Here is a 22,615-nt window from a genome sequence, read left to right as displayed (position 1 = left end):
GGCATACAAAATAAAATAAAACGGTGTCTTAAAAACAAATAAAATTAATACTATAATTCTGACCGTCATCATCATCATCATCTTCATCATCATCATCGTCACTATTATTATTATTAATATTTCCATCAATATTATTGTTATTGGTTTCATCAGTGAAGAAGGAGAAGAGGAGAGAGAGAGAGAGAGCAGACACCGAGTGATGCTGAGGTAAATGTTTCCCGCCTAGAATCCGAAACACGTGACAGTCGCCAACGCCAACGCATCTAATCCTCTATTTATTAGTCTACTTGCCAGCCTTGTGAACCCGGAAATGTTGAGTACCCCAAAGTTTTATGTTAGAAATAGATAGTATGGGTCCCCAGTATTCAGAAACTGCCGGATGCTAACTTATATATATTGGGCAATTAGCATAATTTACATAATAAGCAGAAATTAGCATAATGGCCTATATGGGCAATATTTCAACAAAATTGACTTGGCTGATCTGGGCAATATTGGAGTGGTTTTAGGGGTTATTGATGATGCTGAATCCATTTCTGACATTTTCAAAATTCAAAAAGGCTGTCTAAACCGGAAGTGACCAGATTTAAACCGCCAGTGGGCCGATTTTGATGGAATTCAAAATCTGGTCACTTCCGGTTTAGACAGCCATTTTGAATTTTGAAAATGTCAGAAATGGATTCAGCATCATCAATAACCCCTAAAACCACACTAATATTGCCCAGATCAGCCAAGCAGTTGTTGAAATATTGCCCATAGCAATTATGCTAATGTATGATAATTATGTCAATTATGCTAATTGTTCACTATATACAAGTTAGCATCCGGCAGTTTCTGAATACTGGGGACCCATACTATCTATTTCTAACATAAAACTTTGGGGTACTCAACATTTCCGGGTACTCAGGCTGCAGCTAAAGATCAAGTCGTTGTATCAATTAATTCCTCAGATTCGTAAACTATTCTTCACATTTCTTCTTTTTCTTTATGAACAAAAACGCTCAATTTATAATAGTAATAATAAGAATAAAAAAATACATGTAATTAATGAAAGGATTGCAGCGAAAATTGTTCATTAGCTGCAGCCTGGTTTATTTTGAATTAAATTATTTATTTGTAAGGTTGCAAAATTCCAGGAATTTTCCAAGTTGGAAACTTTCCATGGGAATTAACGGGAATATACGGGAATAAATCTGAAATTTACAAAATTGAAGGTTGCATCCTGAATAGAGGCGGTTTGAGGCGAATTCGCGACAATAGGCGTTAAGGGGTTAACGGGAATATATGGGAATTAACAGGAATATACGGGAATAAATCTGAAATTTACAAAATTGAAGGTTGAGTCCTTAATAAGTAATAAGTAATATTTTACCCAACATTCATGTTTTCGTTGTTCTGTAAAATAATTTATTTTTCATACAATAATTAAAACTTGATGAAGTTCTTACTCTCAAATAAATCTGTTGAAATGTCATGTTTTTTTAATTGTTATTATTTTGCATGGATGTGTCTGCTTATGACAAAACAAAATTTACATTTACGTTTGGATATGATTTGTTTAAATTACCTCCAATTTCCATTTAATTCCCAATAATTAAATTAAATTCCCATGGAAAGTTTCCAATTAGGAATATTTACTGGAAATTTTCCGCCCCTTTGCAACCCTGTTTATTTGTATTCATGTATTTACAGTGTGACTCTGTGAAGGAAGCAGGAGCTCTGGTCTGAGATAAAGATGTAGCAGAAGTAGTTATAGTACCGGTATTTAGAGTTAAAGTGGACAAAGTACCTGTGAAAGTACCGAGTTAGTGGCTGTAGATAGATCGTGTTTGACTTTACGTCGTCGTTAGTGTTTAGTGTCGTCGTCCTACGTCGAATCACATGTCGTGTTTCGTGATGATGTCATGGTGTCGGACACGCGGCTGAAGTTCCTTTACAGACTTTTACAGTGACGGTTGTCGTCGACGGCGGCGGTTGCTCGGCGTTACCGCTGTGGGCGGAGCTGACAGGAAGTCAGTTTGATTCATTCATTTATTTATTTAACCTTTTGTTTAAAAAAAGAAAAAGTACAGTGTCCCGACTGACTCCGCCCACAACAACAACTGAGCTTCACCGGGCTTCAATCTGCCCTAAAGGAGGCGTTTTGCCGCTAAAATTAGAGACAGAAAAGTAAATTTTTCATCGACCTGCTCAATAAATTGGCTGTTTTGTGTTTTTTTTAAAGGGATAGTTCAATATTTTGTCAAATTGCCCCCATTGCCATAATCCCTATAGTCATAGCAGTAGGTTTGTTACCTTTAATTGTCGGTGCAAGCTATTTTTAGAAAGGCGGAGCAGAGCCGTGAGCTGCTCAGAGCTACGCTACGGAGGCTCATTATGGGATTTCTTGGTTTCTAACTCATCAAACTCATCAAATACACAATCCAACAACTCCACAACGCTCTGGTGGACAAGTTGTGAGCTGCACATTCACCACGCTATGAGATAATAACACAACGTTACCACACAGAGTTGTTTTAGAGGGAAATACAGAGACTGTTGATGAAAAACTGTCCCTGAAGGCAACGCACATCAGTGGTTTTGCATGAATTTCCCTCTGAAACAACTCTGTGTGGTAACGTTGTGTTATTATCTCATAGCGTGGTGAATGTGCAGCTCACAACTTGTCCACCAGAGCGTTGTGGAGTTCTTGGATTGTGTATTTGATGAGTTGTATGAGTTTGAAACCAAGAAATCCCATAATGAGCCTCCGTAGCGTAGCTCTGAGCAGCTAGCAGCTCTGCTCCACCGTTCTAAAAACAGCTTGCACCGACAATTAAAGGTAACAAACCTACTGCTATGACTATAGGGATAAATATGGCAATGGGGCCAGTTTGCCAAAATGTTGAACTATCTCTTTAAACACTGGTGAAACATGGAAGTGGCGATTGAGAGAATCTGTAATCGAAGTGAATATTTGCTTTGATTTACGTCAAATTACAGTGTGAAACCCCTACATGGGTGGCGACGGTTGCCGTGGCGCTGGGGTGTGACGTCATCTATCTACCTGCCACCGTAGCGTAGCGTAACGTAGCGTAGCGTAGCTTCGTCTCGGGGCGGGAACACCGTGAGGTATCGGGGGCTTCGTTGAGGCGTACCGACGAAAACAAAGCTTATCAGACTAGAATAGAACAATAATATAATAATAATAATAATAATTATAACAGAGAGAACAGTAAAGAACAGAAGTGTACCGCTACGGTTAGTGTCGTAAAGCTGCTCTCACTCGTCTCTCCATCTGCTCGTATAGTGTTAGTACTTTTACTCCTCCTCCTCCTCTTCCTCCTCTTCCTCCTCCACTGCAAAAACTCTACATCTTTACAAGAATATTTGTCTTATTTCTTGTCAAAATGTCTCATTTCTAGTCAAAACTAATCTCTTTTCACTCAAAATAAGACTCATCACCTAAAAATTAACTTGTTTTTAGATCATTTTCATTTGTTTCAAACTAATTTTCACTTGAAATAAGTAAAAAAATCTGATAGTGAAAGAAAGGTGTTTGTAATAAGAAAGAAAAACTTGCTCCACTATCAGATTTTTCTACTTATTTCAAGTGAAAATCTGCTTGAAAGAAGTAAAAAGTGTCTAAAAACAAGCTGCTTTTAATGTGATGAGTCTTATTTTAAATATAATGAGATTTGTTTTGACTAGAAATGACATTTTTTTGTGAGTTTTTGCAGTGTAAACCTCTTCTCTTCTCCTCCATCATCTCGCTAACAAAATAAAAATACTGGTTATGAATGGCTATGATGTTCGCCGCCTCATCCAATCTCACTTTCAGCTTTCACACTCACTCACACTCACTCACACACACACTCCCTCCTCCTCCTCCTCCTCCTGCTCCTGCTCCTCCTCCTCTTTCTCCTCCTCCAGTCAGAAGAAGGAGTACTGGTTGTCGACGGCTCGTGGCGCTCTCGCTGCTCCTTCCCTCTCTTCTCCCTCCACAGCTTCCAGTTGGCGGAGAGGAGTGTCTCTGTCTCTCTCCTCCCAGTCCTCCACTGCTCCTCCTCCTCCTCCTCCTCCTCCTGCTCCTCCTGCTCCTCCTCCTCCACTGCCGCCACTTCCTCCTGCTGCTGCTCCTCCTCCTGTTGCTGCTGCTGCTGCTGCCATCGTCACCACAGTAGCTGCTCCTCTTTCTCCTCCTGCTCCTCCTCCTCCCAGCTCAGTCTCACCTCCTCCTCCTCCTCCTCCTCCTCTCTCCTGCGGAGGAGTCGGGGGCGGCGGCCGGCCCGGCGGCAGCGGAGGAGGAGGAGGCTGAGGAGGGCTACGGGGTCTGCTGGTCAAGTCTGCAGGGAGGAGAACAAGACAGAGAGAGGAGGAGAAAGGAGAAAGGAGGAAAAAGGAGGGAAATGAGAGAAAAGTGTAAATAAAGGGAGGCAGAGGGGAGGAGGAGGAGGAGGAGGAGGAAGAGGAAGAGGAGGAGGAAATAAGTGTGAGAAGTGAAGTGAGAGCGAAGTCGGAGAAGAGGAGGTGGAGAGAAGGAGAGAACATGACAGTGAGAGGCCGTTAGGGGGAGGAGTCTGTTGTCATGGAGTCCATGGGAGTCATGGAGGCAGTCCAACACACACACACACACACACACACACACACACACACACACACACACACAGAGACACACACATTTCAAATGACTTCACACTTGAATTTAACAAAGGCAGCGACCGATTAATTTATTTGTTTCTTTTTGTTTCGTCAGTGAAATTTTTTTCTGTGTCCAAATAACATAATCTATAGAGTAAATTTGAGTAAAAGTGGATTTTATATTTTTACAGCAAATTATTTACACTTTTGTTAAGGAGATTTACTTTTCTGACGTGGATTAAAGGGACATTGTGTAACTTCACCTGTTATCTATTCAGGAAAGTCGATTATTTGGTTGAGTTTGTGATGCTTGTGGGAGTAATTCCTACACAATGTACCTTTAAGTAGAGACACTAAAGGCAACAACATTTGGGGGTTTTGTGCACTAATCGGTTTTGAGATTTTGGGCTATTTTGCTTCTTTAACATGTCTTCTTTCAGAATAGTAGAAAGCAATGGTAGGAAAAAAATCCACATTTTATTTATTTTACTTAATTTTGTCGGTAAATATCTCCTAGATTCACTAAAAGTTAGTCTGAGCCATGTCATGTCAGGTTTCATTGTAAAACTCTCTCTCTCCTGAACAATGATGTAGGCTTCAAAAATGGTCATTTCCTTAAAAGTAGGATTGACAATAACAATCTCTGTAGTTTTACAGTCCAAGTCTTTAAAGGGCGTTTTCTCAGAAAGAGTTTTTCAGACTCTGAGCTAGAAATCTCCACTTCAGCAGCACTTACAGACACCAAACCTTCCAGTTTGATCCCTGTCTATATTCCAAAGGTTTTTACAGAGGGGATTGTTGATATATCATTCACAGCCTCATTTATACAACATTTTATTACTAAAAATATGGCAAAATTAGATCATGTTTTTAGGGCTGGTGACAGTATTTTCTCATTCACAGAGTGATAAAAAGAGATATCCACAATCCTCCTCTGTAAAAACTAAAGACTCTAATGTCTCAACAAAATAAAACAAGAATTTTGAAAGTAGCTTTATCCATTGTTCAGATTTCTGTTCTGGAAATATATGCAAATTAGCGCATATTTAATTAGATATTGCCTCATTTACATATTTAAACATAAAATGTATTTAAATGTAGGCTTTTTTTTCCTTTGACATTTTAAATCTGATTTTATTTTTTATTTGTCATATTTTCTTAATTAAATGAATGTTTGTTCTCACACACACACACACACACACACACACACACACACACACACACACACACACACACACACACACACACACACACACACACACACACACACACACACACACACACACACACACACACACACACACACACACACACACACACACACACACGCAGCTGAGTCCGGTCTCACTTACACACAGTCAGAGATGGGGGTTGATGGAGAGTCAGGATGGCGCGTGGTGATGACATCACAGACTGTCGGCCGACTGCCGGCTCGGTCCCGGCCTGCCCACGGAAACAACAGACAGACAGACAAACAACAACAACAACAACAACAACAACAGAGAGGTCAGAACAGATGTAACGGCTGCGGACGCTCGTCATGGAGGTGGGCGGAGCTTTAAACCGACCAATCACTGACGACGACATCATGATGATCAACCCGGAGATACATCACAGAGGAGGAGGAGGGGGGGAGAAAGAGAAAGGGAGAAAGGAGGAAGAGAGAACAGGAGAGAGGGGAAGGAAGAGGAGAGAAGAGGAGGAGAGGAGGAGGAGGAGAGGAGGAAAAGGAGAAAGAGGAGGAGAAGAGGAGAGAGGAGGAAGAAGAGAAGAGGAAGAGAGAGGGGAAGGAAGACGAGGGAGGAGAAGAGGAGGAAGGTTTCAAGGAGAAAGAGGAGGAAAGAGAGGAATGAAGAGGAGGAGGAGAAGAGGAGGAGAGAGGGGATGGAAGAGGAGAGAGGGGGAGGAGAGGAGGAAGAAGAGAAGAGGAGAAAGAGGAGGAGAAAAGAGGGGAAGGAAGACGAGAGAGGAGGAGGAGAGGAGGAAGAGAAAAGGAGAAGGAGGAAGAAGAGGAGGAGAGAGGAGAGGAGAAAAAGGAGGAGAAAGGGGAAGGAAGAGGAGGAGAGAAGGAGACGAGGAGAAAGAGGAGGAGAGAGGAAGAGAAGAGGAGGAGAGAAGAGGAAGAAGAGAGGGGAAGGAAGAGGAGAGAGGAGGAGGAGAAAGGAGGAGAGGAGGAAGAAGAGAAGAGGAGAAAAAGGAGGAGACAAGGAGAAAAAGGAGAAGAGGAGGAGAAGAGGAGAAAAAGGAGAAGAGGAGGAGGAGAGAAGAGAAGAGAAAAGGAGAAGAAAGGGGAAGGAAAAGGAAGAGGAGGAGGAGGAGGAAAGGGAGAGGAGGTGCTGTGTCTGTGCAGTAGCAGTTGAACCTTCATGTGAACAGACGGAGACAAAGACACAGAGACGACGTCCAACATGGTTTTTTTCAGTTCCTTTCCTTTTTCCCTCCTTCTCCCCCCTCCCCCCTCCCTTCCTCTTTCTTTCCTTCTTTCCTTTGGCCCTTCCTTTCCTTTCTTTTCCCTGTGTTTAACACTTTTTCTGTGCTGTGCTGTGCCGTCCAGGTGTCCCTCACCTGGCTGGCGGACGGCGGTGGCGCCCACGAAGCTGATGAGCGTGACGTCGGAGGCGCCGCCCGACTCCAGCGGGATGGGATGAACCCTGAAGTGCTCCAACATGTCGAAGATCGACTGGAACCAGAGGTGCTGCACTCGGCACTGACCGTCCTCGTTCAGGGACAGACGCAGGTGCTGAGGGAGGAAGAGGAGATTCATCTTCATTATCATCATCATCATCATCATTAAAGAAAGACAAGGAGGCTATAATCTAATCTAAATCTTTAAAAAACATTAAGGGGATAGTTCAACATTTTATCAAACTGGCCCATTGCCATAATCCCTATAGTCATAGCAGTCGGTTCGTTACCTTTAATTGTCGGTGCAAGCTGTTTTTAGAACGGCGGAGCAGAGCCGTGAGCTGCTCAGAGCTACGCTACGGAGGCTCATTATGGGATTTCTTGGTTTCTAACTCATCAAACATCAAAACATCAAATACACAATCCAACAACTCCACAACGCTCTGGTGGACAAGTTGTGAGCTGCACATTCACCACGCTATGAGATAATAACACAACGTTACCACACAGAGTTGTTTTAGAGGGAAATGCAGAGACTGTTGATGAAAAACTGTCCCTGAAGGCAACGCGCATCAGTGGTTTTGCATGAATTTCCCTCTAAAACAACTCTGTGTGGTAACGTTGTGTTATTATCTCATAGCGTGGTGAATGTGCAGCTCACAACTTGTCCACCAGAGCGTTGTGGAGTTGTTGGATTGTGTATTTGATGAGTTTGATGAGGGAAACCAAGAAATCCCATAATGAGCCTCCGTAGCGTAGCTTTGAGCAGCTCACGGCTCTGCTCCGCCGTTCTAAAAACAGCTTGCACCGACAAATAAAGGTAACGAACCTACTGCTATGACTATAGGGATTATGGCAATGGGCTAGTTTGCCAAAATGTTGAACTATCCCTTTAAAAACACTCACCTTGGCTTTTCCCTGGAAGTTGAAGGTGAGGACGTATTCTCCGCGCCGCGTCTCGCTCTGGCGAACCAGGAAGACGCCGTGGCTCGCCGGGCCTCCGGCCAGCACCAGCTGAGCGGCTTTGAGTCGCGACAAGGTGCCGTGGAACCACTGGCACTCGCTGAGCGGATGCTCCACGGCCTCGGCCGCCGTCACGTCGGAGAACAGGAAGGAGCCTGCGGGGGCGACGGGGGAGGAGGAGGGGGATGACAACATAATTGTACATAATACAACTACGTATTACATTTTGTGCAATGTCTACAGTAATTTTTGGACTATAAACCGCTACTTGTTTCACACGCTTTGCACGACTTGTGACTTGTTACAGTGACTCTGTCTTCACCTGGTGTCTCACGGCTGAAAACCAAACGCGCTCCGTAACCCGTAATCTTTTGGTAATGACGGTTAAGACTACACAAACACACACGGCGTAACATCGTATATGTTATGTTATGAAACGTTATCCACCGCTCCATTTATTGATTTTTCACCGGCTTCATTGTAAACAAATGCACATGGAGGAGAGGAGCGTAACCAGAACAGACCGTCACAGTTCCTACTGTCTTTCTGTGTAAATATCTCATGTTACAACATGAAAACCTGCCACTTATATTCAAGTGCGGCCTATATATGTATTTTATTTTAAAATTTAGCTGGTGCGTCTTATACTCAGGTGTGTTCTATAGTCAGAAAGTTACAGTACACACTTGTGCTTGTGCAACTGGGTGTAATGGGCATCGTGCAGTGCAACCTGGTACCTATTACCACTTCAGCACTTGTCACTTTAAAGACCCACTCCCGTGAAAATCGTGTTTTTCGTGCTTTTCACATGTTTCTGTGGCATTTTTCTTGTGTTAGAGCACATATCAGCAGAAAAGGAAGTGCAAAATTGCATTTCTGAGTTTTTCTGCCTTCAAATTGCTGTGAACCAATGGCAGATGGCAAAATATTAAAAAAATATGATCCATAAATATTTGAATATATTCGAATATTAATATTAATAAACAAACGAAGTTCGAATATGATTTTTTGGACAAATGTCAAAGCCCTACCCAGCACTTATGCACTTTATCTCCCAGAACAAAACTCTTATGGTCCAAATACCTGTTGACTGTGTTTCTCAATATGTTCCTCATTGTCATAGTTGCCTTTTTGTGTTGTCTACTTTTTTATTATTATAATATTATGTGTAATGTGTACTGCTGTTGAACTGTTTTTATGTTAACTCATTGAGTGCCGCGCTCCTTTCCAAAGTTTTAGTCAAGTGTACCGGCAATTTAGACCATTTTTGACTTTTTATGTAGAGCCACAGTGTATTCTATATTATTGCCACCAACACATACTGTGGCTCAATTGAAAGGTTTACCTTAATGCTTCAAGTGACCACAAACCGTTTGTTTCTACGTGCCTCTGTTCCTGAGAAAAGTCAAGCTAAACATGGCTGGGTTTCACCAAAATCCCTCCTTTTTTTCTAGAAAAGGAGATAGAGCGTCTTTTATGAAAGGTGCGCTGTTTGTGTCTGTCGCTCTTCTCACACTCGCATTTCTGGATCAAAGGGCTCGTATAAGATAAATATATACAACAATGGTTGTTCTATTCACAAAACCACCAGCGGGGGCGGGGGGGGCGCCACTAAACAACAATAACACAGACGCACCGTGCCGTGTCACAGCTTCTCCCCGCGGAGCGTGAGGGTCAGTCGGCCACCGCGGCTCGGGAAGACCGGTCTCGCCGGTGGTCGCGGTCCTTCTGTGGTACGGGTCGGTGATGCCGGTCTGCTTTGGCCCAGAGACCATCAGATTTTACCGCGGGAGGACTTTGGGGAGGACACGGTGTTGCTCCAGCTGAAGACCGGGCGGACTGTCGGCTGAGAGCTTCCTGTTTCAGCTCCGAGCAGCTGGAGCAGCTGGAGCAGCAGCGCGGGTGAGAGCGGAGCAGCTGCTGCATCTGCATGCAGAACTCGTTTGCAGAAGCCGAGTTATGATAAAAACTTCCAGATCATGAGCTGTCATGTGACTTTGATCGTCATCTATTTCAGTTCTCCTCGTCGTAGAGTCCCCAAATTTACATATAATGTGTATTAAAGTGTCTATTTTCATAATTTAAAAAAAAAGCAAAAAACGTAAAATTACGTTTTCGGCACTCAACGCATGGGAACGAAAAACGAGAAATTACGTGGTTGGCACTCAATGAGTTAATGGGACGGCGGACGGAAATTAGCATCTTGCTATAATCCGGCATATTTACATGTTATGTCCATTAATGTGACTGTCCCGTTCAAATAAATAAATAAAGTAAAGTAAAGTAAAGTGAGCAGCAGGAGGAGGAGAAGGAGCTGCTCCGACGCCACCGGTTCATTTCAACAGCGTTCCTCCGGGCGGCTCTTACCTGTGGCGTCCGGCGTCTCGGCAAAAGGCGTTCCCAGACCGGCTCCTCCTCGGCCGTCCGGTTCGTCGACAGGAGCGCGAGGCGGGAGCTCCGGGGGGAGGGGATCCATCAGAGGGGAGGAGCCTCCGATGCCGCCGTAACACACTGACGCAACACACAGATGACTGTTACTGGTACTAATATATTAATACATCAATACAACAATACATTAATACATTAATTAAAGCCCCGGTACGGAGCTTTTAAAGCAGAAGTAAGCGGTATTTTTGTGTTAATATAAGTCTTAAATAGTTATATCTTCCCACAGCAATCACTTACATAGAGTGTTTGAACCGAAACACGGGTCTGTGAGTCCCTCTGCTCTGCTCTGAGCCGAGGAGAAAACATTTATCGTATCCTACAGTTTTTATCCAATGAGGAGAGAGAACGGCATAAAGGGCTGTGTGTGCAGCCAAGGGATGCGCCTGAATGTGGTGACGTAGGGACGAGGGCGGTTATGGTGCGTTCAGGGCAACCCGTAACTCGTGTTTTTTCGACCTGTGAAGTCGTACCAGTTCAATCTGGTACGAGTTCACGGGTCGGAAGTTACGAGTGGCCGTTATAGTGACTTTCACAGGTAAAACAGGTCGGAAAAACACGAGTGGGTTGCCTGGAACGCTAGAAAGTCGTAAGTTGTGACTTGAAGCTGTAATTTACGGTTTCAAAAGCCGGCCTTGAACGCAGCATTAGCCAAAACGACTGGATCGCTTACTTCTGCTTTAACTGGATACGCAAAAGTCTCTGGTTTCTGCTGACGTGTCTGTTACCTACAACAGCCAATGAGCCCATCAGTGTGAAGATACGCTATTTCTAAGTCATCTAATTCTAGATAGAAAAAAGCAAAGCAAGTCCCGTCTTCTTTTCCAAAACAAATCTACACGCGCCGGCCAGACAAATGTCTTCATGACAGTGGGAAATGCAGTCTTCATTCCTGCAAAACACCACCGCTTTTCGTCCACAAGGGGCCGCCAAAATCAACACTAAATGAAAAGTCTGTACAGGGGTTTTAATAATCGAATAGATCACCAAAAGCATGTTGTTAATTATCTATCTCACACACACAGAAACACACCTTGTGACAGACGGTCGACAATATCAGGAGTTCCACTGATGTCCAACGGGCCACACACACCTTCAGCATCTTCCTGTTCACTGTGGAGGGAGAGGACACGAGGTTATAACACAAACACACACACTAAGGATTTTCCAGGGCTGATACCAATACCGATTATTAGTAATCAAGGAAACCGATATTTAGAACCAATATTAATTTGCAGTAAGAATGAAACACACCTGGAACAGACTGAATACAGATCACAGTTTGTTTTTTGTACACCATGAACTCTTAACTCTTTGTAGAATAACACAAACTGAAACACAAATCTCAGTTGAAATGCTTTTAAAGCAACAGGTTTTATTATTCTAAAACAAAAAGTGCAGAGACCTTCCAGCAGCATTTCTGAAATCGGTTATCGGTGGAGAGTATCGGCTGATTTTATTGGCCATTCCCGTTAATTGGTCAATCCCCAACACACACACACACCCATTATGCCATTAAGCCCCGCCCCGCCGGTGTTTACCTGAGACAGATGCCGTTCCTGATGTCACTCAGCCAGGCTCTCATCTGAACGGCGTCTCGCGTCTCGATCACGTACTGAGCCGAGCTGTCCAGCTGGAAGAGGAAGAGGAGGAGAGAGTTCAGAAATATTCAACCTTTTACTTCATTAAGTAGAAACAGAGTATACTATATCTGTATACTACCTACTGCTGTAACATGTTATGTCAAAATGTCATAAGTAAAAGAATGTTATGTCAAAATGTCATAAGTAAAAGAAAAGAAAAGATCACGATAAAGATTTTTATTCTGTGGGTAATGGGGGCGGGACTAGATCAGCTTTTGCTTCTCCCGCTTTCCCTTTCGGCCATGTGTATGTATTACTTGAACTAAGATGAAGTGTGATGATGATGATTTAATTGACATGCCCGAAATAAACAAATTGATTGAGAGTAACGGTGCGTTCTCACTGAAAGCGTCAGCAGAGTCTCTCAACGCTCTGTTCACCGCCAGCCAGCTCTAGCGACCAAAGGGGCGGGACTTTCAAGCAGCGTGGAAGACGTGTCCACTCTCAATTCTGCTCCTCATTTACATAAAGTTCAACTTCTCTCAACTTCTATTTGATGCTCTCAACGCGACGTGCTGCTGCCGATGCCCGTTGACGCCCGCCTCCAAGTTTCAGCAGCAGAAGCCGACGTTGGCACGATGGATATTCACCAGCTGCACAAAGATCGCACAGCTGATTCCACACGAGCCGGACTACGGACGGCTCCAGGATGAGCTGCCCTTCTATTCAGCGTTCCTAATAAACCGTTTGTTTGAGTGAATCCGTCCTCTCGAGCTGAAGAACATCAAATATTTACCGGACAGAAATAGTTTCACACTCGACTCAGAGAGCAGCAAGAGAACGGCTCTGGTTCTGTCTCTTAGGGCGTATTCACACCAGGAAAGACCGATAGTTCACTTGCTTTGGTGCGGACTAAATTTTTTTTTTTACTTGATGCGGTTTGTATTCACATTGCATTTTTTCACAAGCGGATCAACTTTGTAAACAGAAGCACGTGTGTCCCACAGTCGCTCAATCATTGGATAAAAATGATCAGCGGGATCTTCCACGAAAAGTAATGGAGGTCATGAATGCATTTCTTGCTGCCCTTAGTATTTCCAGTTGCAGCTGTCCTGTGCTTATTCATCACTTGGAGGCTATGTGGCCGTTATGCAGCCGTCCCCGTGAAGGATGGTCAGACAACAAACACACACACGTCTGCATGTGCGTCTGAAGGATGGTGCGCGCTAAAAAAAAGAAAAAAAAGGATGGCACAGCAAAAAACAAACAAAAAACATAATCATTCTCTCAGATGCCGCGTTGCCGATCGGCATAAGCCTAGTCACATTTATTTCTGTTAACGGTTATTAATTGGATAACGACTTTCTGTTATCAGTTAAATAATATATAAAGAATGTGAATCCTTAACGGCGACGGGTGCGTCCTCTCCAGCATCTGATAAATGTTTTCCACTGACCAGATATCAAGGAGGCAGCGTATCTATCTGTGCTCCATGTCGACCCACGGCTCATTGTTGATCGTTTCCACATTTTCTGACAACAACGGAAGCCTGTTGAATCCAAAAAGGCGCTTGGATTTTGCATTTGGTTCGGGAAAGGTTCGGTTTGCATTCACACCGTACGCGAATCGCACCAGGGTTCGTTTGGGACTCTGGTGCGGACCAAACAAGTGAACTGAGTCCCAGCTGCAGAGGTGGTCTCGGTTCACTTGTTTGATCCGCACCAGAGTCCGGTAGTTTGTATTCACACCTCCCGAAAAGGTCTGCACCAGAGGAAAAGTCTGTTTCAAGCGGACCAAACGAGCCTGGTGTGAATACGCCCATAGTCTCAGTCCTTTTTCACTCCCATTATCGGCCGCTGATATAGAGAATGTGAAGTTACGTCACGCCGTGGGACGTTGGGCGCCATCTTTGGAGGATCGCGGATGTAAACACTTGCTCGTCTCCCTAAAAAAAGTTCCCCAAAGTCGCTTAAAAGTAATCATGGTGGGACAGTTGCTGCGTAAAAAAATGCCACAGTAGTATATGCACTAATACCAAAAACGAGATAGTTCACGATGTCTGGATAAGTCAGTGGAGGGAGTAAATCTGGGTCTTGAATCCAGTCCCCACTCTCTGTTTACGTTTGCGTTCCTCCAAAGATGGCGCCGACGTCCCACAACGCAAAGCGGCGTTGACGTCAGCTTCACATTCTCTATAAACAGCGACGCTGTGATGTCACAGCAGCGTGACCTCTGACCCCAGGCGAAGCGGCGGTTACCTGCAGCAGGAAGGTGTTCTCCTTGTCGGGGACCTCCAGCGCCGTGGTGCTCCTCACGTCCACGATGGAGCAGCAGGGGACGGTCAGACGCGGCTTCGACGACTGCAAAACAAATCAGCAACTTTACAGATCAACGCTCCGTTATCAATACAGAGAAGGAAACACCCTGACTGGTCCTTCTAACGAGTAGGCTTGGGCGCTATCCAAATTTTGATACCTTCAAACTTCCTCCACATTTTACCCCGCTATACGGTATTACCGTGACTAATTGACCTCTGGCTAAGCCCCGCCCCCTCCACTCACTCGGACAAACAGTCAACATTCGGTGACAGTTGCTATGGCAGCTGTCACTAGAGACATTTCACAGGAGGCGGTTGATGAGCCCCGCCACCCTGCGGAGGAAACTCATTTCGGCCGCTTGTATCCGGGATCCCGTTCCTTCAGTCATGACCCAGAGTTCATGACCATAGGTGAGGGGGGAACGTAGATCGACCGGTAAATCGAGAGCTTTGCCTTTCGGCTCAGCTCCTTCTTCACCACGACGGACCGATACAATGACCACATTACTGCGGCCGCCGCACCGATCCGCCTGTCGATCTCGCGCTAAATTCTCCCCTCACTCGTGAACAAGACCCCAAGATACTTAAACTCCTCCACCTGAGGCAGGAACTCTCCCCCGACCTGGAGGGTGCAAGCCACCTTTTTCCGGTCGAGAACCATGGCCTCGGACTTAGAGGTGCTGATTCTCATCCCAGCTGCTTCACACTCGGCTGCAAACCGCCCCAGTGCATGCTGAAGGTCCTGGCTCGAGGGAGCCAACAAGACCACATCATCTGCAAAAAGCAGAGATGAAATCAAGTGGCTCCCGAACCGTACCCCCTCCGGCCCTTGGCTGCGCCTAGAAATTCTGTCCATAAAAATAATGAACAGAACCGGTGACAAAGGGCAGCCCTGCCGGAGTCCAACACGCACTGGGAACAAGTCCGACCCCATACTCTCGGAGCACCTCCCACAGGATGCCACGTGGGACATGGTCGAAAGCCTTCTCCAAGTCCACAAAACACATGTGGACTGGTTGGGCAAACTCCCATGAGCTCTCGAGCACCCTGCGGAGGGTGTAGAGCTGGTCCGGTGTTCCACGGCCAGGACGAAAACAGCATTGTTCCTCCTGAATCCGAGGTTCGACTATCGGCCGAATTCTCCTCTCCAGCACCCTGGAATAGACTTTCCCCGGGAGGCTGAGGAGTGTGATCCCCCGGTAGTTGGAACACACCCTCCGGTCCCCCCTCTTGAAGAGAGGGACCACCACCCCGGTCTGCCAGTCCAGAGACTCTGTCCCCGACTGCCACGCGATGCTGCAGAGGCGTGTCAGCCACGACAGCCCCGCAACATCCAGAGACTTGAGGTACTCAGGGCGGATCTCATCGACCCCCGGTGCCTTGCCACTGAGGAGCTTCTACTACCTCAGTGACTTCAGCTTGGGTGATGAATGAATCGACCTCTGCTTCCTCGACGGAAGGCGTGTCAGTGGGATTGAGGAGATCCTCGAAGTATTCCTTCCACCGCCCGACGATATCCCCAGTCGAGGTCAACAGCTCCCCTCCTCCACTGTAAACAGTGTTGGCGGAGCACTGCTTCCCCCTCCTGAGGCGTCGGATGGTTTGCCAGAATTTCCTCGAGGCCGACCGGTAGTCCTCCTCCATGGCCTCCCCGAACTTTTCCCAGACCCGAGTTTTTGCTTCCGCGACCGCCCGGGCTGCCGTCCGCTTGGCCTGCCAGTACCCGTCGGCTGCCTCCCCCAAGCTAGCCAGGCTCGGTAGGACTCCTTCAGCTTGACGGCATCCCTTACTTCCGGTGTCCACCACTGGGTTCGGGGATTGCCACCGCGACAGGCACCGGAGACCTTACGGCCACAGCTCCAGACGTAAATCCAGTACAACTTCCGCACCTCTGCTCCGCGAGGTGTCACTGTACTGCTACCTCAGACAGTGTGTTGTTCATGTATGTTGTTGTAACCTGCGCTTGTATAGTTACAATAAAATGGCATGGATAATTTGACTCAGTTTGTCCCATGAATTATCACTATCATCTGATGTACATACAACTCGGATTTTAAGATGCATAATGCCTGCAATATATCGCAAAATTTGGATACCGCAATATCATATCGTATCGTGACTCAAGTATCGTGAGGTCCTTGGCAATGCCCACCCCTATCTCCTATGTATGTGCATTGCATTTTTTCATGACGGTATTGAAAATGATACCGTTACTATTTTTCAACACCTGCAGTATACGGTATTACCGTAATACTACCCCAAGCCTACTAACGAGAGACTGGACGCCGCTCCGACGCCCGTTGGCTCGGTGAAACACTTACTTTGGGAGGAATGAAGAATTCCAGGTAGTATTCCTCTCCTCGCTCGCCGCCGTCTCTGTCCCGCTCTCTGAGCACCAGGCGACATTTATGCCAGCGACCTCCTCTCCAGGGAACGTTCCCGCCACCGGCCAGAGGCAGCGGCGCCGGACCCGTCTGAGCCGCCGCCGCGGACTGAGCCGATGCGGCGGCGTTGTTGTTGTCCGTCCCGTGGTGCAGCAGCCCGAAGGAGAAGCCGGAGAAGCCGTGGCCGCTGCTCAGCTCGTCGTTGGAGGAGCTGACGCTGACCCCTCCCTCCCTCACCAGCCGGCCGACCTTCCGCGGCGGTCCCATGGCGGCGGCTGCGGCGGCGCTGCTCGGCGGCAGCGTGGAGGAGCCGGCGCCAGCGTTGAGCGTGAGGACGGGAGGAGGCGATCGCGATAGTCTGAGCTTCTCCAGGCGATGGCTCCACTTCTCCTTCTCGCCGCCCTCGCCGTTGCTACGGCGGCGGTCGCCGTGGCGCGCGGCCTCGGACAGTGACAGCGAGGTGGCGCTGCTGGAGGACGAGGGCGGCAGCGAGGAGGAGGACGAGTGCGGCAGCGAGAGCGGCATCGACAGCGACACGGGCATGGAGGAGGAGGTGGGCGTGGGCGGCTGCGTGCCAGAGTTCCTCTTGTTGTTGTTGGAGCCGGCGGTCGCCATGGTGCCGGCGGCGGCGTCGTGCACGCCCATCGTGTAGCTGTAGCTGGACGGCAGCGCGCTCTGAGCCGCCGCGTCGCTCGACGAGCTCCGCCAGTGCAGGATGCCGCGCACGCTGCCTCGCACGCTGCGCCCAACGCTGCGCAGCGAGAAGCGCTTCTTCAGTTTGTTTTTGGAGGAGGAGTTGGGCGTGCTGTTGCCGCCTTTGGAGTCGGGCGGCGGCGTGACGGCCGTCTGAGCAGCGGCGGCGGCGTCGGGGTCGGCGTACGCCTCCGTGGACTCCTCCCCTTCCCCTTCCCGCTCCTCCGGCTCCACGTCCTCGCCGACGGACGACGCTCCGAGCCAGCTGTCCTCCTCTTCCTCCACCGGCGCTTCCCCGTTCCCCGGGGTCAACGCCATTGCCATCGGTCCTCTGTCCTCGCGGCGCCCGTTGTTGTTGTTCCCGCCGCCCACCGAGGAGCAGCAGGACGACGAGGACGACGGCGGGAGGACGTGGCCGTGGGCGTAAGAGTCTTGAAACCGGTCGCCGCCGCCGCGGTTCTCCAGCACCAGGCGTGTCGGCGCAGGCTTGGATAAAGTCCGTGGCGTCGTCGTGTTGTTGGTTGCGTTGGGGAGACACGGGAGAACCGCGCCCATCGCCGTCATCGCCGTCGCCGACAGAGGCGAGACCGCTTCCTCCTCGAGCGAGGAGGTGGCGTCCGACTGCGGCGGCGGCCAGCTCGCCAGCTCGTCCCCGTCCCTCGGCAGCGGCGGCGGCGCCCCCTCCAGCTCCAGCTCGCTCTGGAAGTGGCGGACGAAGCGGTCGGTGAAGCGCCGGCAGAAGGCGGCGGCCGAGTCCGGCGAGTAGCTGGGGTTCTCCTGCAGGAACGCCCGGAAGTGGCGGGCGAAGTCTCCGGCCGCGACGCGCGCGTGGAGCTCGCAGAACTCGGTCCAGCTCAGGCACGGCGAGGGCGACGGCGTCGGCGTGTCGGAGAGCGAGGACGACGGGTGGTGAGGCGGCGGCGGCTGCTGCAGCGGCGGTAGCGGCGGCAGCGGTGACGAGGAGCTCACCAGGGGCGGGAGGGGCGGGGGCCGGGGGGCAGAGGACAGGGGCAGGGGCAGCAGAGAGGGCGAGGGCGGAGAGGGCGAGGGCGGAGAGGGCGAGGGCGACGGCGAGGGCGAGGGAGGCAGAGGGGAGGAGGAGTTAGTCGCCCGGGGGCTCGGCGGCGTCAACAGAGAGCCGTTCATCCTCCCGATTGATTGGTCGGAGGAGGAGGAGGAGGCGTCGGTCAGATCAGATCAGATCACTTCAAACATACACAAACGGCTGGGGGGGCAAACGGGCGGGTGGGGGGAGGGGGGGCGGGGGCAAACACAGCACATTGGTCTAATAGTTTACAACTGAGTGTGAGCCGAAGAGTCGCGTTCAACCCCATCCAAACGGAAACACAGAGGAGAGAAGACGACAACGACGACGACAGCAGCAACGACGACGACGATGCAGCAGACCCATGGGGCGTCAGCTGTCCGCTACATTATTTTATTATAAACAACTTATTTATTTATTTAAACAACAACGACCGCGTTTTCATTCAACAGCGAAGAAGATGAAGAAACACGGGGGATTCAGCCGGCGAATGGGAGGAGGAGAGAGGAGAGCGGTTCCTTCGCGAGGTCGACTCCTTCTTCACCGTCTGTCACAGATCCAGAGAAACGAGGACACATCCTGGAGAGGAAAACACAAAAAAATATGATCAGGTTCTAATAAACCAGACATTTTGTCATTGATTATTTAAACGATTAATCGATTAGTTGTTTGGTAGGGGTGTGCCAAATAATCGATTCACATAAGAATCGCAATTCTCATTTAATACGATTCAGAATCGAGATAAAATGTCCCAAAATCGATTGTAAAAAAATAAAAAATTAAACAAATCTGCTGGCTGTCGGCCCCCATTTCCTTAGAATTTAAAAGGCAGCATGTTAAACTGCACTATATAAGGGCACTTTTAATTTTGTTACTGAAGCAATATGTGATATTGCTTTTATGCAACAGTTTCAACAATTCAATGTAAGCATGGATAAATGTTCAAAACTCAATAAATGTGAAAAAGACACTTCAGTCGTTCTGTCTTGCAGAGCTGACAGGAGTAGATCATGAGGATCCTTTACACACCGACAGACTGAAGCAGAAATCATTAGGAATCAACTCGTTTTGAATCGAAAATCGATTTTGAATCGAATCGTAGCCCCAAAAATCTGAATTGAATCGAATCGTGAGAGAGTAAAAGATTCCCACCCCTATTGTTTGGTCAATAAAATTTTAAAAAATGTTAAAAAATATCAATCAGTGTTTCTCAAACCACCAGACAATGTCCTCAAATGTCTTGTTTTGTCCACAAACCAAAGAGAGACTCAGTTTATTGTCATAAAGGAACGAAGAAACCAGAAATATTCTGAGAATAAATCAGAGAATATGGAAATTTCTGTAAAAAAAACTATTAAAACCGGTTATTAGATTATCAAAACAGCTGACGATTTTTTATTCGATAAATCGATTTATTGTTGCGCCTCTAATTATAATTATGATAGATACTATTGTAACTTTTCAGTCCTGGCAGCAGTAAACATATGATGATTTCTACTTATATAAACAATACTAATACTATAAGTAGTAATGATGTTAATGTGAGATGAACCTGGACAGAGATGCTGTGTTAGCTGCAGCGTCCAGTTCAGTTATTACAGTGATGGATGGACATGTTAATGATATCCAATGTTATACATTAAAAAAATATATAGGAATATGGAATAGATCTTGTTGAACATGGAGTAGTTTTATTCTGATAGCTTAGGTATATTAGCAGATGCTTTGATTTGAATAACATTTGGACAATTTGTTTTTACAGTAGTAGTAGTAGAACAATACTAATACTATGAGTAGAACTGAATAATGTGAGATGAACCTGGACAGAGATGCTGTGTTAGCTGCAGTGTCCAGTTCAGTTATTAGTTTTGATAGCTTAGGTACATTAGCAAATGCTTTGATTTGAATAACATTTGGACCAATTTTTTTTAATGAGAACCATTTCTTAGCGCTTTTACCATAACATAGGAGTTAAATAACACTGTAAACGCAGGACACATTAAGTTGTAATGCAGTATTTCTACAGTGTGACAATAACACTTTGACGTCGGTTAATACCCTGGGTATCTCCCACCTCCACCTCCCAGCAGGTTAAATTAAATGGTGTGTAACTGCGGGTGATTAATTCACCTTAAATCACAGGTGAAGTCGGGTAAATGTTGAGACAAACCGGCCTCGGTTGTTATCTTGCTCACATGAAGTGGCAGTGTGAGTCTCGCTCATTCAGCTTTCTTTAAAGACGTGTAACGTTAGCGAGCTAACAATAGCTACCTGACGTCCACTAACTAGCTCGCAGGCTGCCAATCACTGCCGTCTTTAATTAGCAGCGTAGCTTTTTCTCACGGGTCTTATTCTCCACGGTGTCTGCTGCTCTCTCTCACCTGTGGCTTCAGATAAACCACACATTGAATCATCCGACAGCAGCTGACGCCAAACATTCTCGGCGGAGCTAAGTGGCTAACCGTTAGCCACTTAGCTCCGCTGCTATTAATAAACCAGCGAGCTAACTAGCCAGCTAGCTATCAATACAGCTGCAGCTCCATGTTCTGTGTTTTCCTACCTGGACGTCACAGTCCCGCGCTTTCACCCGCGTCTCTGGGCGCAGCTGGAAAACATTTACACCACACCTTCATAACGGAACTATCATTTCTTATTTCCCCCGTAAAGGTTGTTGTTGTTGCTGCTGCTGCTAAATATGAATATTGCTATGTCTTGCCTGGACCCCCGTTCTTCTCGCACTGCGCCGCTTCTTCTCGCGAGACTTGGGACGTTTGGCGAGTTCTGTGCAGCCGCTGCTCGGTCAGTCGGTCTCTGAAACGAGGTGAGGCCGGACCGTAGTGGAGAGGAGTTACCACACCGCTCCTCACTTTGGAGAATGTTTTTCACCATGCATCATTTCTATGAGGTGTCCAGAACAACATACTAAAAGTCCTAAGAAATCCTAGTTGGGGAAATATGTTTAATTCGCATCATTAGGCTATTTACTGTATAAAATCTGGTGCCGACAACAATACACCCCAATGGGACTATTTTTTTTCCTTTACTCCTATCATAATGAAACTTAACATAATGAAAGTATCCATGAAATGTAACATTTTTTGTATTACAAGTTTCTTTTAAAATGAATTTGAATATGCAAATGACTCTGAGCCTTACACTAATCAAACATGGCCAAAATACACCCAAATAGGCTTTTTTTTCCCCTTTACTCCTACCACAATGAAACTTTACACAATGAAAGTAGACATGAAAGGTAACATTTTTTGTATTACAAGTTTCTTGGACTACTAACACACAAACAAAAGGAAGCAGAGAACCTGACACCCCTCCAGCCTTTTCTTTTTCTTCTTCTTTTGTTGCATATTTGTCACACTTAAAATAATAAATAATCAAAAACATTTCAATAAAAGGCCTATTGAGATACATTATAAATACTAATTAAAGGACAATTCCGGGCAAATTCAACTCAGGGGTGTATTTTCCTAACATTTTAGGTCTAAAAGAAGGAATCTTAAGATTTTCAGTTTAATGTCTCCTGTTTTGCGGTAGTTGTGTCTGTCCCCGCATCGCCACGGCAGCGATGAATAGGAGCAGATGCAAGTTCCGCTGTCGACTGTTTACATCCCTCAAAGCCTCAATTTTTTTCCACAGACAGCATCAGATGGAGACTCAAACATGCACCCAGAAGTTTATTTACTTCAAGCAAGCCGACATGTTTATAAAACTAGATCTAATTCAAAGTCTCCCGGAGTCTCACACGAGACCCAAGTTGACGCTCGGTGTGTTCAGGTGCAGTGGGAGCTACCGTTTGTGTCATAAACACAGGAATATCAACTCTTGACTTGCTTGAAGTAAAAAAAAAAAACTTCTCGGTGCATGTTTGAGTCGCCATCTGACGCTGTCTGTGGAAAAAAATGTACACTCGAAGCAAGTCCAGAGT

General features: G+C 46.7%; 3 protein-coding genes across 3 annotated transcripts in view; 1 reads left to right on the top strand and 2 right to left on the bottom strand.

The window, feature by feature from the left end:
- Positions 1 to 22,615, top strand: part of spns1 (SPNS lysolipid transporter 1, lysophospholipid) — a 100,567-nt gene that overhangs the window by 75,562 nt on the left and 2,390 nt on the right. The gene's annotated exons all lie outside the window — the stretch shown is intronic.
- On the bottom strand, positions 4,226 to 21,409 carry sh2b1 (SH2B adaptor protein 1). Its single transcript, XM_083977172.1, has 10 exons — positions 21,236 to 21,409; positions 16,875 to 19,254; positions 14,495 to 14,596; positions 12,195 to 12,286; positions 11,687 to 11,766; positions 10,576 to 10,719; positions 8,152 to 8,363; positions 7,186 to 7,360; positions 5,973 to 6,063; positions 4,226 to 4,325 (listed from the first exon to the last, which is right to left on the bottom strand). Exons 2-10 carry the CDS (start codon positions 18,774 to 18,776, stop codon positions 4,304 to 4,306), a joined length of 2,820 nt encoding a protein of 939 aa, XP_083833298.1. The 5' UTR covers positions 18,777 to 19,254; positions 21,236 to 21,409; the 3' UTR covers positions 4,226 to 4,303.
- Positions 21,243 to 22,615, bottom strand: part of LOC310989785 (NLR family CARD domain-containing protein 3-like) — a gene marked incomplete at both ends in the record, with an annotated part of 38,142 nt that continues 36,769 nt past the window's right edge. The window contains 2 exons of the mRNA XM_083976934.1: positions 21,243 to 21,280; positions 21,392 to 21,541. Coding sequence (XP_083833060.1) covers positions 21,243 to 21,280; positions 21,392 to 21,541 — 188 coding nt within the window. The remainder of the gene's footprint in view (positions 21,281 to 21,391; positions 21,542 to 22,615) is intronic.

This window comes from Trachurus trachurus (assembly GCF_905171665.1).
Source record: "Trachurus trachurus genome assembly, chromosome: 8".
Classification (NCBI taxonomy): Eukaryota; Metazoa; Chordata; class Actinopteri; order Carangiformes; family Carangidae; genus Trachurus; species Trachurus trachurus.
The sequence above is the reverse complement of the archived record's forward strand: the minus strand, read 5'-3'. Positions and strand labels throughout refer to the sequence as shown.